Raw genomic sequence first — 12761 nt, forward strand, 5'->3', positions numbered from 1 at the left:
TTCATAGGTGGTTGATATGCTACCTTTCCTATATTTTTACCTTTACCAGTGATTTTATTGCCTGGTTTTTTTTTCTTGGTGTTTGATAATATTTTTAGCCCTAATTGGGGTCATCTTTTTCCCACTTAAATAAGTCCCTTTCAGAATCTCTTGTAGAACCGGTTTCTTGGTGATAAACTCCTTTAATTTTTGCTTGTCTGGGAAGCTCTTTATCTCTCCTTCCATTCTGAATGTTAGCCTTGCTGGATAGAGTCTTCTTGGCTGTAGATTTTTTCCTTTTAGCACTTTAAATATGTCATGCTATTCTCTTCTCACCTGTAGGGTTTCAGCTGAGAAGTCTGCTGATAATATTATGGGATAGTCTTTGTATCTCACTTGTTGCCTTTCTCTTGCCACTTTCAGGATTCTCTATCTTTAATTTTGGACATTTTAATTATAATGTGTCTTGGTGTGAGCCTCTTTGGGCTTACCTTTTTTGGAGCTCTCTGTGCTTCCTGTATGTGGATGTCTCTTTCCTTCCTTAGATTAGGAAAATTTTCAGCTATTATTTCTTCAAATAGGTTTTCTGCCCCTTTATCTCTCTCTTCTTCTGGGACACCTATAATACAAATGTTAGTGTGCTTGATATTGTCCCAGAGTTCCCTTAGACTGTTCTTATGCTGTCTAATTCTTTTTTCTTTTACCTGTTCAGCTTGTGTGATTTCCTCTAGTCTTTCATCTAGCTCGCTGATCAGTTCTTCTGTATCAACTACTCTGGTATTGAGTCCCTCTAGTGAATTTTTCATTTCCAGTACGGTATTCTTCATTTCTGATTGCTTCTTTTTTTATATTTTCCAGTTCTTTGTTGATGAGATCACTGTGTTCATCCTGTCTTCTCCCAATATCTGTGAGCATCCTTATGAGTTTTTGTTTGAACTCTTTGTCAGGTAGGTCGCTTGTTTCTGTTTCATTTAGTCCTTTTTCTGGGGTTTTGTCCTGTTCCATTGTTTGGAATGTATTCTTTTGTCTCGTCACTGTGCTTCTTTCTCTGTGCTTATTTCTATGTATTAGGTGAGTTGGCTACGTCTCCTGATCTTGGAGAAGTAGCCTCATGTAACAGATGCCTTTTGATGCCCAGCAGTATGCTTCCCTCTCGTCACTAGTCCAAATGATCCAGGAGTGACCGCTTTGTGGGCTACTTGTGTCCTTCTGCTGTGTCAGGGTTGCTCTTAATGCAGGTACCCAGGAAGTCTAGTCTTTCCTTGCCTGGCCAGCTCTTTGTAAATCTGGTTTGGGGAGCCTCAGCACCATTGGCTACAAGGTCTAACAGTACACTCCTAATGCAGCTTTCCCAGTAATTGGGTAGGTACCCAGTGTGGCTTACACTTGCTATAGGCTTCAGGCCTACAAGGCTGTTTTCAGTTCTCTTAGGGGTGCAGCTGTGTGGTGCTGGCCCTAAGTATGGGAGTACTCATTTGTTTCAAACTTTGGAAGGTGGTGCTGATTCTTTTTATGGCTACTTGTGAAGCACAGGTCTTCTGCCATTGATAAGCTTCACCCCCCACAGGACCACACACACTGTCAACACAATCCTGGTCCACGCACCCTTCCCAACCCCCTGGAGAATACCCCAATGCCCCACTGCAGAGGCCCCCACCTCTCCACCAATGCCCCTGACAGTTCACCTGGTCCTCACACAGGCCCTGACCCACAGAGGTGGACACACTTGCCTGCCTGTAGATGATCAAGGCACCCAGTCAATGCAGGCCAAACAGTAGCCTGAGGGCTTGTTGTTGAACATTTCCAGTCCCTAAAGTGGGCTGCCTGCCCTGGCTGAAGTAGATTAAATCTGCACTCTAGTGGATGTGACAGACCCCTGGGTTAACAGGCCAGGGGAAGAACTTCAATGGCGTCTGCTGGGGTCTATCTCAGCCTGCCTGGACTAGTTGACAACAATGGCTACAACCAATGTCTCAGTCTCTGGAGAGGTCTCTCCTCTCACTGAGATGCACCCAGAGCCTACCAGGTGAGTCTCTTTTCACCAAAGGACTGTCACACTTCTTTCTGGTGATTTTAGGTTGCTCTCTGATTCGGATGAGTTTGTGCATGGACCCTTTAAGACCAAGATTTTTCTGACTTTGATCTGATGGCTTTTCTGGCTGTATTCCCTCTTGCAGTTAATAGCCAGCAAAGCCAGATAGTAAGACCCTCTTCTCAGTTGTGCCGAGTCTGAAGGATGTTTACAGCAGTATCAGGCCCCTACTCAGCACCTCACTCCTCCAGGAAGGTCTGCATACCTTATGGTGGCTCCTGCTTGGCAAGCTGAGAAATTCTGCTGCTCTTGAAGGTGGCCTTTTTTCTCTCCAGAAGGAATTTCTACCTCTTCTGCCTTAGTCATGACTGTCCCTTGTTGTGGGGGTTATTTTTATCCTGTTTTCATTTGCCTATCCAGGGTAATTTTTCCAAAAATAATTGTAACCTGGTTGTGTTCATGGGAGGAGATGAATTCAGAGCCTGCCTACACCGCCATCTTGATGATATCTCTCCTCTTTCATTTGTAATTTTGTTGATCTGGGTCCTCTCTCTTTTTCCCTTGGTTAGAGTAGCTAAAGGTTTTTCAATTTTGTTTATCTTTTCAAATAAAAATATTTTTCAAATAATAACTTTATAGCTAATGGGTTTTGCCCACAAAGTGAATTTTTTCTTTTTCCCCCAGCTTTATTTTGTTAAAATTAGCAAATGGTATTGTAAGATATTTAAAGTGTACAACATGATAATTTGATATACATATACATTGTGATAGGATTCCTCCATGAAGTTAATTAACACATTCATCATCTCACATATTTACCTTTTTTGTGATCAGAACATTTAAGTTTTACTCTATTAGCAAATTTCAATTTTATGATACAATGTCATCAACTATAGTCATCATGTTATATAGTAGATTCTCAGACTTTGTTGCTCTTACAACTGAAAGTTTGTACCCTTTTATTAGCCTCTCCCTCTTCCTTCATCATCCAGGACCCTGGAAACTAATTTTCTACACTCTGTTTTATCAGTTTGACCTTTTTTCTCTGTTTAGATTCCACATGTAAGTGAAACCATGCAGTATTTGACTTTGTCTGGCTTATTTTATTCAGCAAAATGCCCTCCATGTTGCTGCAAATGACAGAATTTCTTTCTTTTAGGCTAATATAACGTGTGTGTGTATGTGTGTGTGTGTATATATATATATATATATATATATATATATATATATATATGGCCCAACTCAATTCATTGGGCTGCAATATGCAAATGTAATTATGATGCTGGTGATAGCTACCATGAGTTGAATGACTACTACATGCCTAGAACTTCCAAGTAGTTTAAATATATTTAGGATCTCTGAACATTTTATTTAATTTTACATACCCTTCTAAACTCTTATGATTTTAGATAAATAATGATTTTTGAATTCTATTATTAATAATACAAGCCTTGTGATTTTGTACAATACTTAATATTTTTCAGTCTTTTACGTATACTATCTCAGTCTTGATATTAAAAGCAACTTAATGATCAGATAGGATAGGGATTCATTAAATACAAAAGGAAAAAATCAAAACAAAATTCCCTTTGAATGGTATGCTACTTAATATGTAACTATATCTAATAAAGTAATGGATAAGTAAAAAAGGAGTTCTGAAAGTGCCAGGCCTGAAATGGTAGTGATCTATTTAATGAGATTGATATTGTTTACCTGAAGTTGTAGATGTCCTTATGGATGTGGCTTCTCAATAGACGTTCAGAAATCTTTGTCCTAGAGCCAATATCTCAATAAAATTTGAGAGAAATTTCTGTCTGGTATTCTTTTTTTTTTTTTTTACTTTTTATTGAGATTATGATAGTTTACAACCTTCTGAAGTTTCAGGTGTACATTACTGTTTGTCAGTCTTGTTGTAGGTGATGTTGTAGGCGAGGTGCACCACTTCACCCTTTGTGCCCACTCCCCACCACCCTTTTCCCCTGGTAACCACTCATCTATTCTCTTTGTCTACATGTTTAACTTCCACATATGAGTGAAGTCATACAGAGATTGTCTTTCTCTATCTGGCTTATTTCACTTAATACCCTCAAGGTTCATCCATGTTGTTATGAATGGGACGATTTTATCCTTTTTTATGGCTGAGTAGTATTCCATTGTATATCTATATATGTGTCTGTGTGTGTGTGTGTGTGTGTGTATATATATATATACATATATATATATGTATACACACATATATATACCATATCTTATTTATCCAATCATCAGTTTATGGGCATTTAGGTTGCTTCCAAGCCCTGGCTATTGTAAATAATGCTGCAATGAACATAGGGGTGCATGAGACTTTTGCAATTGCTGATTTCAAGTTCTTTGGATAGATACCCAGTAGTGGGATGGCTGGGTCATATGGTATTTCTATTTTTAGTTTTTTGAGAAATCTCCATAATGTTTTCCATAGTGGCTGTACAAGTTTGCATTCCCATGTCTGGTATTCTTTTATATCCCAAAAGAATACTCCATAAGTGTCTAGGATTCTGTTGTTAAGGGTACAGGCTTTTGGCTTGTGTCAGCTATATGGGATTCTTTTTTAAATTCAATTAAAATGGTGTGAAAGGGTACATATCAACCTGATAACAATGGTACAGTACAAAGTTTGGGGCTTTTAATCAGTGGGGATTCTCTACCTTTCTTTAATGGTTGTAATGTTTATAAGGATAATCTATTCCTACATTAATAGATCAATTAAAATTAATAAAAACTCATTTGAAGTCATTGAATATTTTTAGTACCTATGTAGTATAGAATATTGTTAGGCTATGCTGGAAGTCTGTGCTATCACATTGTATTCTGAGTTACCTTAACAGCATATAGCAGTGAACAAGGGTCTGTGGCAGCTATAGCTGCACATGGCATCTTTCCTTTGAATTCATTTTTTTGAAGATTTTGGGAAGCATTAATTTAACTGGTGAGCTATTTTTAGTCATATTAAAATGCGTATGGATATATGGAGTAAGCATTTGATAACTGTAAGTATTGATTGAATAAATTATGAACATTTGGGCTGCTGGGAAAGAGAGTGAGTACAAAAGAAAGATTATCTAACCATTTTACTGGTTCTGGCTTTGATGGGGCCTAAGTCTAGTTCAATTTGGGATGATAATGGACATTAAAATGCTGCTCTATAGGGAGAAGGCAAACCTTTCTATTTCAAAGTAAAAGTTGACCTTGTCCATGCAGACAACATTAGACATTTGATACTATTGAGTTTGTTGATTTCAGAGGTGTTTATAAGAGGTGTTTTCTATATTTATGAAATAAATGGCCAGGTTAATATTCTGTCAAAATTTTTTCTGTGTTTGTGGAAATGAGTTTAAGATTCTACCTTTGTATAGGAATTAAAAGTTATTTGCCTTTATTTTGCAGGGGCCCTGTTTAGCCTGATCCTCAGCCTATTTGTACTATGGAAGGAATATGCTGTTGACTTCCCAAAATACATATCTATAGAAAGGAGCAACAGGTGTGTCCCAGAGAACGTCTTCATTGATGTGCAGTATGGATGGTCATTCATGTTTGCTGCTTTTGGTACTCCCTTTGTGTGCATGTCAGGGATTATGTTTCATTTCATTGGTCGGGAGCTTGATGAATTTCATAAGTGAACAAAATAAAATGCCAAAAGACCATAGTGAAATTCTCTGGGCATATCACTGATGGACACTTGAATAAAGGTGAAGAAAATCTCAGGTTTTGACCTTTGTCAAGTGCTCAGAGCATTACTTATTTACTGATGAGTAAATATTGATTACATGTTATTGCCAAATGAATGAAATTTGAAGAGTGGTGCTATAACAGTAAAAGAACACTTAAGAAAAGTCATTTCAAAGGTGACTAGAATGAGTTAATTTGGTCTCAGTTTACAGAGACAAAAAGACTAGCTCTGGTTTCCTTCATGCATTTATAAATAGTCAGCAAGAGAGTGACTTCAAACTTTGGTACCATGATTTCATTTTCAGTCTTTCCAAAGCTGATCTAATTCACAGTAAGGTGTTTCTTTTCTGCAATTGGTCGAGTCCATTTTTTTTTTAAATAACTGATTAACCATAACTAACATACCTGACCAGAAACTATTATTTCTCAATTTAAAGCTCATGAATCTGCCAGGAGACATACAGATCATTTTTTGCCTCATTTCCCTCAGCTGACAGACTTTAAACAGTGGACACTGAGTTATACATGCATATTTTAATGGGCTGAACAGGAAACAGCTACATCTGAAAGGAAAAGTGTTTTTATATCTTCATGTCCCTTATTTGTATCCTTCCAACACAAAGAGATCTGTACTTGAGCAGGAGATTTATAAAAATATTAAAAACTTAGAATGCTCCATTTGAATAAATGCAATTAAAGATCATAGTTTCAAAAGGAAAAACAGTTCTATCATAGCAAGAGGATGACTTGCATCCAGAGAAAGTTAGTTCTAGCCTGGAGGATAGGAAAGTATGAATCTATTTCTGTGAATAATTTTGTTCACCTTTGTTAAAAAGTCAACTGTGTTAAACTGTAGTAATGAGGAAAAATAGTTAACATATTCATTAATTGGATCCTGTTTTCACCTGTATTGTTAACTCAAAATACTTCACAATTTAAACCACATCCACGTGCTCTTTAACCATTGCTATTTATCATTTAAAAAAATCTGAACAGAGTTAATGAAAAACCTGGAGATAATTTAAGGGGACATCCATGGGGGCAAAATTCTCCTAGATTAATTATTAATTTGTACCAAAATCTAAAATAAAAATATAGACTCACACATTGAAATCATTAATAGGGTAAAAGCCGGCCTATAGGTCTTTTTGAGGATTCTTACGAGCTCTGGTCAGGCTGTGAACTTCATAAGGGGAACTACTTGAGTGGTCACTATTAATGAAAATGTATCACTGATATGTTTTAATTTCCTAAGGTTTGAGCGCATTTGTAGTGACCCGGACTCAGTCAATATTCTGAGATAGTTCTAATACTTATGCTACCAGAATAAAAGCTCCAGTAACTGCTAATTTTCCTTCCATGCTGTGGTTACTGGTACGTATTCAATCATTATTACGTAAGATTTACATGAATTTTATTTAGTATGATCCAAATTACTATGGATAATACTTTAGAATTGTCCAATTATCTGTACCAAATGATACCTTTTGTTTATTTTATTGGATTTGTACACTTTAAAATTTTACTAATAAAATGCATGTTAAACTATGAACACTTGGTGTATCAGTTGGTATATTTGTTGCACATATATGATCTCTTTCACAGGTAAGGCAGAAATTCTGAAAGGGAGTAAAAAGTGTAGCATGTCTTCAAAGTGAATGGATCTTAAAGATCATCTAGTCATGACCCCTCAGTATTACACATGAAAAAAACTGAGGCCCTGAGAGATGAAGTGTCTTGCGTAGACATGTATATATGACTATCAGACCTGGAAACTCAAATTTGTTTTGTTCCAGTCTCAGCCTATCAATAAGCAATCTCGTGGTTTGACTGGCCCTTGTGGCTCTTATGATGATTGCAAGACACACTGCAACAGTAGCTATCAGGAAACTTTGAAAAAGTAAGGGTTTATTATTTACAAGACCTGGAAATTGCACAGTACACCTGGGGCCACACAGTGAGTTCGCAGGTATATGTATATATAGAGAGAGGGTGCATAAGCCTGAAGTTCTCCTTTTATTGAAATTGAGGGTAGGGGCCTAGGGTTTTGCAGGCTCACTCTTTATTGCTGAATTTAAAACATAAGAGTGGGAATTTAAAGCATGGAAAGAGAAAAAATAAGCGGCCCAAGTGGTCAGTTATTAAAATTAACCAAGATCTCTAAAACAAAGGAGACTCAGTGGGGAGGAGGTGGCCTGGCTCTTTATCTAATTGTGTCCCTGGCCATGTGTTCCTTTGAGATAGCCCTCTTTGAAGTGGATGCCTCTTTGAAGTAGATGCCTTGGCAATCAAAGCTTAAGTCAGGCACTTGCATTACAAAAAAGAAAAAAAAAACAGCAACAACTGTCAGGGCTTATACTACAAAATTCTATTCTCTTTTGAAGTTTAGAATGTCAATTGATTTCCATGTGAATCAAGCCAGTGGCAACTAAATAGTGTGTAGGACAACAAGCCTAAATTTCACAATTTGCAGGGAAGTTTTCACTTTTCAGTGGATCAACAGGCTCTTGTTAAGATATATCGGTTGTATAGAGGGAGAATGAGGATGCCCATGACTTGAGCTAAGCCATTCCTCATAAGTGGGATAGCTACATCTTAGAGGAACTCAGAGAGGGCATAATTCATTCTTAGCTGACCAGATTTTTAGGGTAAACAGACTTAATAATGTCTCCAAATTATCCATAGTTAATCTTCCTACTCTATAATTTATAAAATACTCAAGAAATACTGAATGAGCTTACCAAACGATTCTTCTCACCTGATCTGCTCATAGCTTTGGGACTATTTTAAGGTTCAGAAGTAGATGGTGCTGTGTGTTTGTACCATGGAAGGTAGTGGGAAGAAGGAGCAGAGTTTGGGAATAAGGGAGAATAGCACACCTCCTCCTAAATACATTAATCTCCTATTATCTTGTGAATGTGTATCCTTGGCACTATTCCTCTTATCTTGAGAATGTGGAGAAGAAAAGGAGAAAGGCAAGTTTTAAAGTCAGGTCATGTTTCTTTTCTCTTTACACAAGTGTCTCTCTTTCCTTCTACATCTTTCATCCTGGAGGAATTCCAGCATGTGCTGCTGCTGCTGGTCTTCTCCTTGAATTAATGTTGTATGTAGCTTTTGAACTTTGGATTGGTAAGATCTCCAGTGCCACATTTTGGTCATGAACATAGAGTGAAAGGGCCGATAAGGTGACTCCCTTTATTTTTGATTGAGACCACTTATTTCTGCCAATTCTGGACAAAGTGCATCTTTGCTTTTGTTTGTAGATAAATGTGGTTTTCTGGGGAAAGGAAATGTGCATAAATGTTTGGAACTGAAAGAGAGTTAGTAGTAAACATTTTACATTCATTGACATTTCACTGATACACATTTTAAATTCAGTGATTTAGCAGGAGTAGCTTTGACTATAAAAGTTGAGAGGATGAGATTTGAAGATCCTATTACTGATGAATTTTATCAAAATTAATATCTACACTTTTGCCGCATTGTATATTGGAATTTCAAAGCATTTTATTTTTCATTATTAATGTTTAAAACAGACTGGTGATTGGGGTAGAGACATAGGGATAAATATAGAAGAGAGAAGTGGGGAGTTAAATAGGGTAGGTGATGCTGTATGTAGAATGAGGATTTGGAGCTTAGAATTACTTCTCTTTTAGTGAAGATCATCTGTGAAATTTTTAAATGACAAATCAGTGATTGTTGCAATGAAGCATACACTTTATTTTTGTATTACATTCTTGGTAGTGGGTTTTAAAATGACAGCCACCACTGTTTATTTATCCTTCTACAGAAAGACTAAGTACACTTTAGACTTACCAATTGCACCCAGTGGAGGGCCCACCAAGACTGTACATATAACAATAGAATCCCCTCTCTCTCAAAAGCACTGAAAACTAAGTCATTTGACACTTTGAAATACACTCATATTCAAAGGTTTTATTTAAGCCCAGTTTTACATGTTTTTAAATGACACCTCTTAGATTATACTTATGTTCCATTGGCACTCCAAATTGTAATTCTTTCCCATAAATTGTCTCTTTGGATAATATTTTTGTCATTTAATTAGCTGTTAAATATAGAGATGAAATTGTATGATTAAATAGAATAAAAGTATATAATTTAGAAGCAGAAGAGGTCAAGATTTAGTCCCTTACCTCTCATTCTTCCCATAAAACAACTTGAGCATGTAGAAACGGTATCTCCAAAAGGAAAACAGGGCCCAGAAGCAACGGAAAGCAACCTGAAGTCTATGGCTTATTGATATCCAAAACAATTAGTAACTAGGGCCTGAAATTGTAACTATGAAAGTGAATTCTCTCTTAGACAATATGTTGATTATTTTTCCCCATCATTTCGTTTTAAAAAGTTACACTAACTATCAAAACATTTATGGAATTTTTACCTCAATCAGGTATTCATGGCATGAGAAAGAGCCATCATTAGAGATTTAGTCATTCTATACCTGATTTAAGACTAGTAATAGTTTAAAACATTTGCTTTTTTAGAAAACTCATGACTTGACATATATTTCTATTAAAATATACAGTAAAATGTAATATATTCTAGTTGAAACCAGTCTGGTACTAACATGTCAATCCTATACTGTGCCTTATTTCTCTTGGGCCATACAGCATATACTAGCTAAAAAACAAATTATGAGCTAAATTGTTTTTTATTCAGACTCAGTTTTCCAAAGTGGCAGAACTGTCAGGTGATATAGCTAGAAAATGAGAGAGTAGTAATTCAGTTTTGTCGGACTATTGCTGGGCTTCAAGGGGTTTTGAGGTGGATTAGGAATGTAGATGAAAGGTTAACTAGAGCCTAGACAAATCAAACCCTTGCTTAATATAAATTTGAGCTGTATCTGTTTTTAGTATAAAATAATTTTATAAAAAGGAGCTCATATCTGTGATTTAGTTAAAAATACAGCTATCCAGATTCAGGACACAGTCAACCTAACTGCCTAATAATCTCAATCTCCATACACAAATCTAATGTAGAGAATAATGACCCTGGGTACCTGTGAATGATTCAGTTATCAAAGAAAAAATATGATAATGATTTGTAGACCAAAATTACTGAGGCAGGGAAGTGGATTGAGTGTATTTTGAGATTTAAAAAATTGGGTTGCAACATAAAGATATTTCCATTTGACTGTCATTTAATAAACAATTTATAATTTCCTTTTGTCTCTTCAACTTTGGTGATACTATATACTATTCTTTTAATTTACCTGTTTGTAGGAAAGACTGACCAGAAGCAGCTAAAGTTATACATATATATTTTAAAGACATCAATTCCTAAGTGAGTTAAAACTTTACAATTATTTCATGAATTTGCCTTGAAGGAAAGATCTCAAAACATAATGAGAACCCATTCATTACAATCCAATGCTGGTGGTGGATCCAAACAAGTGATGAACCTAGAAGAATACCTACTGTGAGACAGATCAACAAATGAAAATGAAAGCTTTTTCCCTCTTTCTTTCCTTCACTACCTCTTTCCAAAGAGATACTTAGCAACTTAAAAAGTTACAAGAAATTTTACAAAATGAAAATTAAGAATAGCACGTTCAACGTCAAACAAAGATGGACAAACCTGTAAGTTCTCTGGGAAGGAAGAGCCAACAATTTGAGAAAGTGAACTGGGTCTTCTAAGTGGTCTTTGTATACTCTCTGTAGCTTAAGGAACAAGCAATTGGCCTCTTATGTTACTATAGTCATACTTGGCCCTATAAGGAGTTCACAAATCCCTAAGGCTTAAATTTAATCTCCCTCTTAATGTTCATGAATGGAAGTATTACTCAGGGAACATATTCGTTTCCCAATTCATGTTCTTTTTGTCTTAGCCAACTTGAAAGTATTAGACTAGGAAGATGTCCAATAATAAGGAAATATTCATCAAGAACTAACATTCATGCTGCCTGTCTTCATCACAGTAGGCTAACTACTGTAACAAACAATTCTCAGTCTCACTGGCTTAATACAATAAATGTTCAATTTTCATGTTATATGCTCATGTGATTCAGTGGGTTTGGTGGGGCATATTCCCAGCACAGTCATCCAGGGAACAATCATTTTTCCAACTTGTGATTCCATTCTTTTCTAGATTCCAAGAGTACTCTCCATTCACCTGGCTTAGTAAAGAGAGAGAACATGGGGTATTGTGTGAGAGGCCTTTATTAGTTAGGTCTAGAAGTGGTATATATTACTTTCATCCATATTTTATTGCCACGAACTCAGTGATAAAGATTGCACCTGACGTCAAGGGAAGCTAGGAAATGTAGTTCAGCTGTTGGTTCAGGAACAGAAGAGAAACATCTGGTAAACAACTAGTGAAGCTCTGCTTCACTCTCTTCCTTGGGGGAAATAAATTCTCCACTTGGGACTCTTGCAATATTGACTACCATACCTTGTTATACAGAAATATGTGTTTCCTCTGTATTGTTTTTCAGACAAGTAAGGTGATTGTATAATTTGTTGTCCAAAATAGGATACTTTTCTTAAAAGGGATGCTATTAATTATGCTGAGACAGTTGGCAGTTACTTATTTAAGGTACTGTCTTGGGCAAACATGGACATGTATCCAACCCCACATATAGGCCATAGTTGCCTTTAGAGCTAGGACAATGAATAGTTGTATATCCCAATGGTATCTTGCACAGTGTTGAGCACTCAAGTGATCAGTAAACACCTGGAAGTTGGAAAACATTGTGGAATGAGGTCTTCTAAAAAAAATTCTGTTTCCTTTGAGGATGAGTTTCTATCATTTTTTCTTTCTGACTTTCCCATGGTCACCTGCAAAGAAACAGTTTCAAGAGCTATCGTCATATAGTCATTTAATACCGGCTAGGATCTGTTTGCCATAATGTATTGAGTATAGTTAGTGGCCATTTAAAAGTAGTAGGTTGTTCATATCACTATGCTGTCCACCAGTTGGCAACAAAAAAGGGGTGACATCAATCCCTACATTTTCAAAAAGTTATCTTTTCTGCTTTAATATTGTCATGACATAAGTGAGGTATGAATTGCTGTACTATCTTCAG

At 36.4% G+C, this 12761-nt stretch overlaps 1 protein-coding gene across 5 annotated transcripts in view; it reads left to right on the plus strand.

Annotated features, from left to right (window-relative positions):
- Nucleotides 1-12761, plus strand: part of LOC103563740 (transmembrane protein 182-like) — a 143937-nt gene that overhangs the window by 92874 nt on the left and 38302 nt on the right. For 3 of the 5 annotated variants that reach the window (XM_070604791.1, XM_070604792.1, XM_070604788.1), the window contains one exon: nucleotides 5435-7268. In XM_070604791.1, the coding sequence (XP_070460892.1) occupies nucleotides 5435-5667 (233 nt within the window). In that variant the 3' untranslated portion in view covers nucleotides 5668-7268. Of the gene's footprint in view, nucleotides 1-837; nucleotides 927-5434; nucleotides 7269-12761 lie in introns of those variants that run through there. The other 2 variants (XM_070604793.1, XM_070604789.1) reach the window with 2 other exon arrangements.

Source organism: Equus przewalskii, chromosome X (assembly GCF_037783145.1).
Source record: "Equus przewalskii isolate Varuska chromosome X, EquPr2, whole genome shotgun sequence".
NCBI classification, from domain to species: Eukaryota; Metazoa; Chordata; class Mammalia; order Perissodactyla; family Equidae; genus Equus; species Equus przewalskii.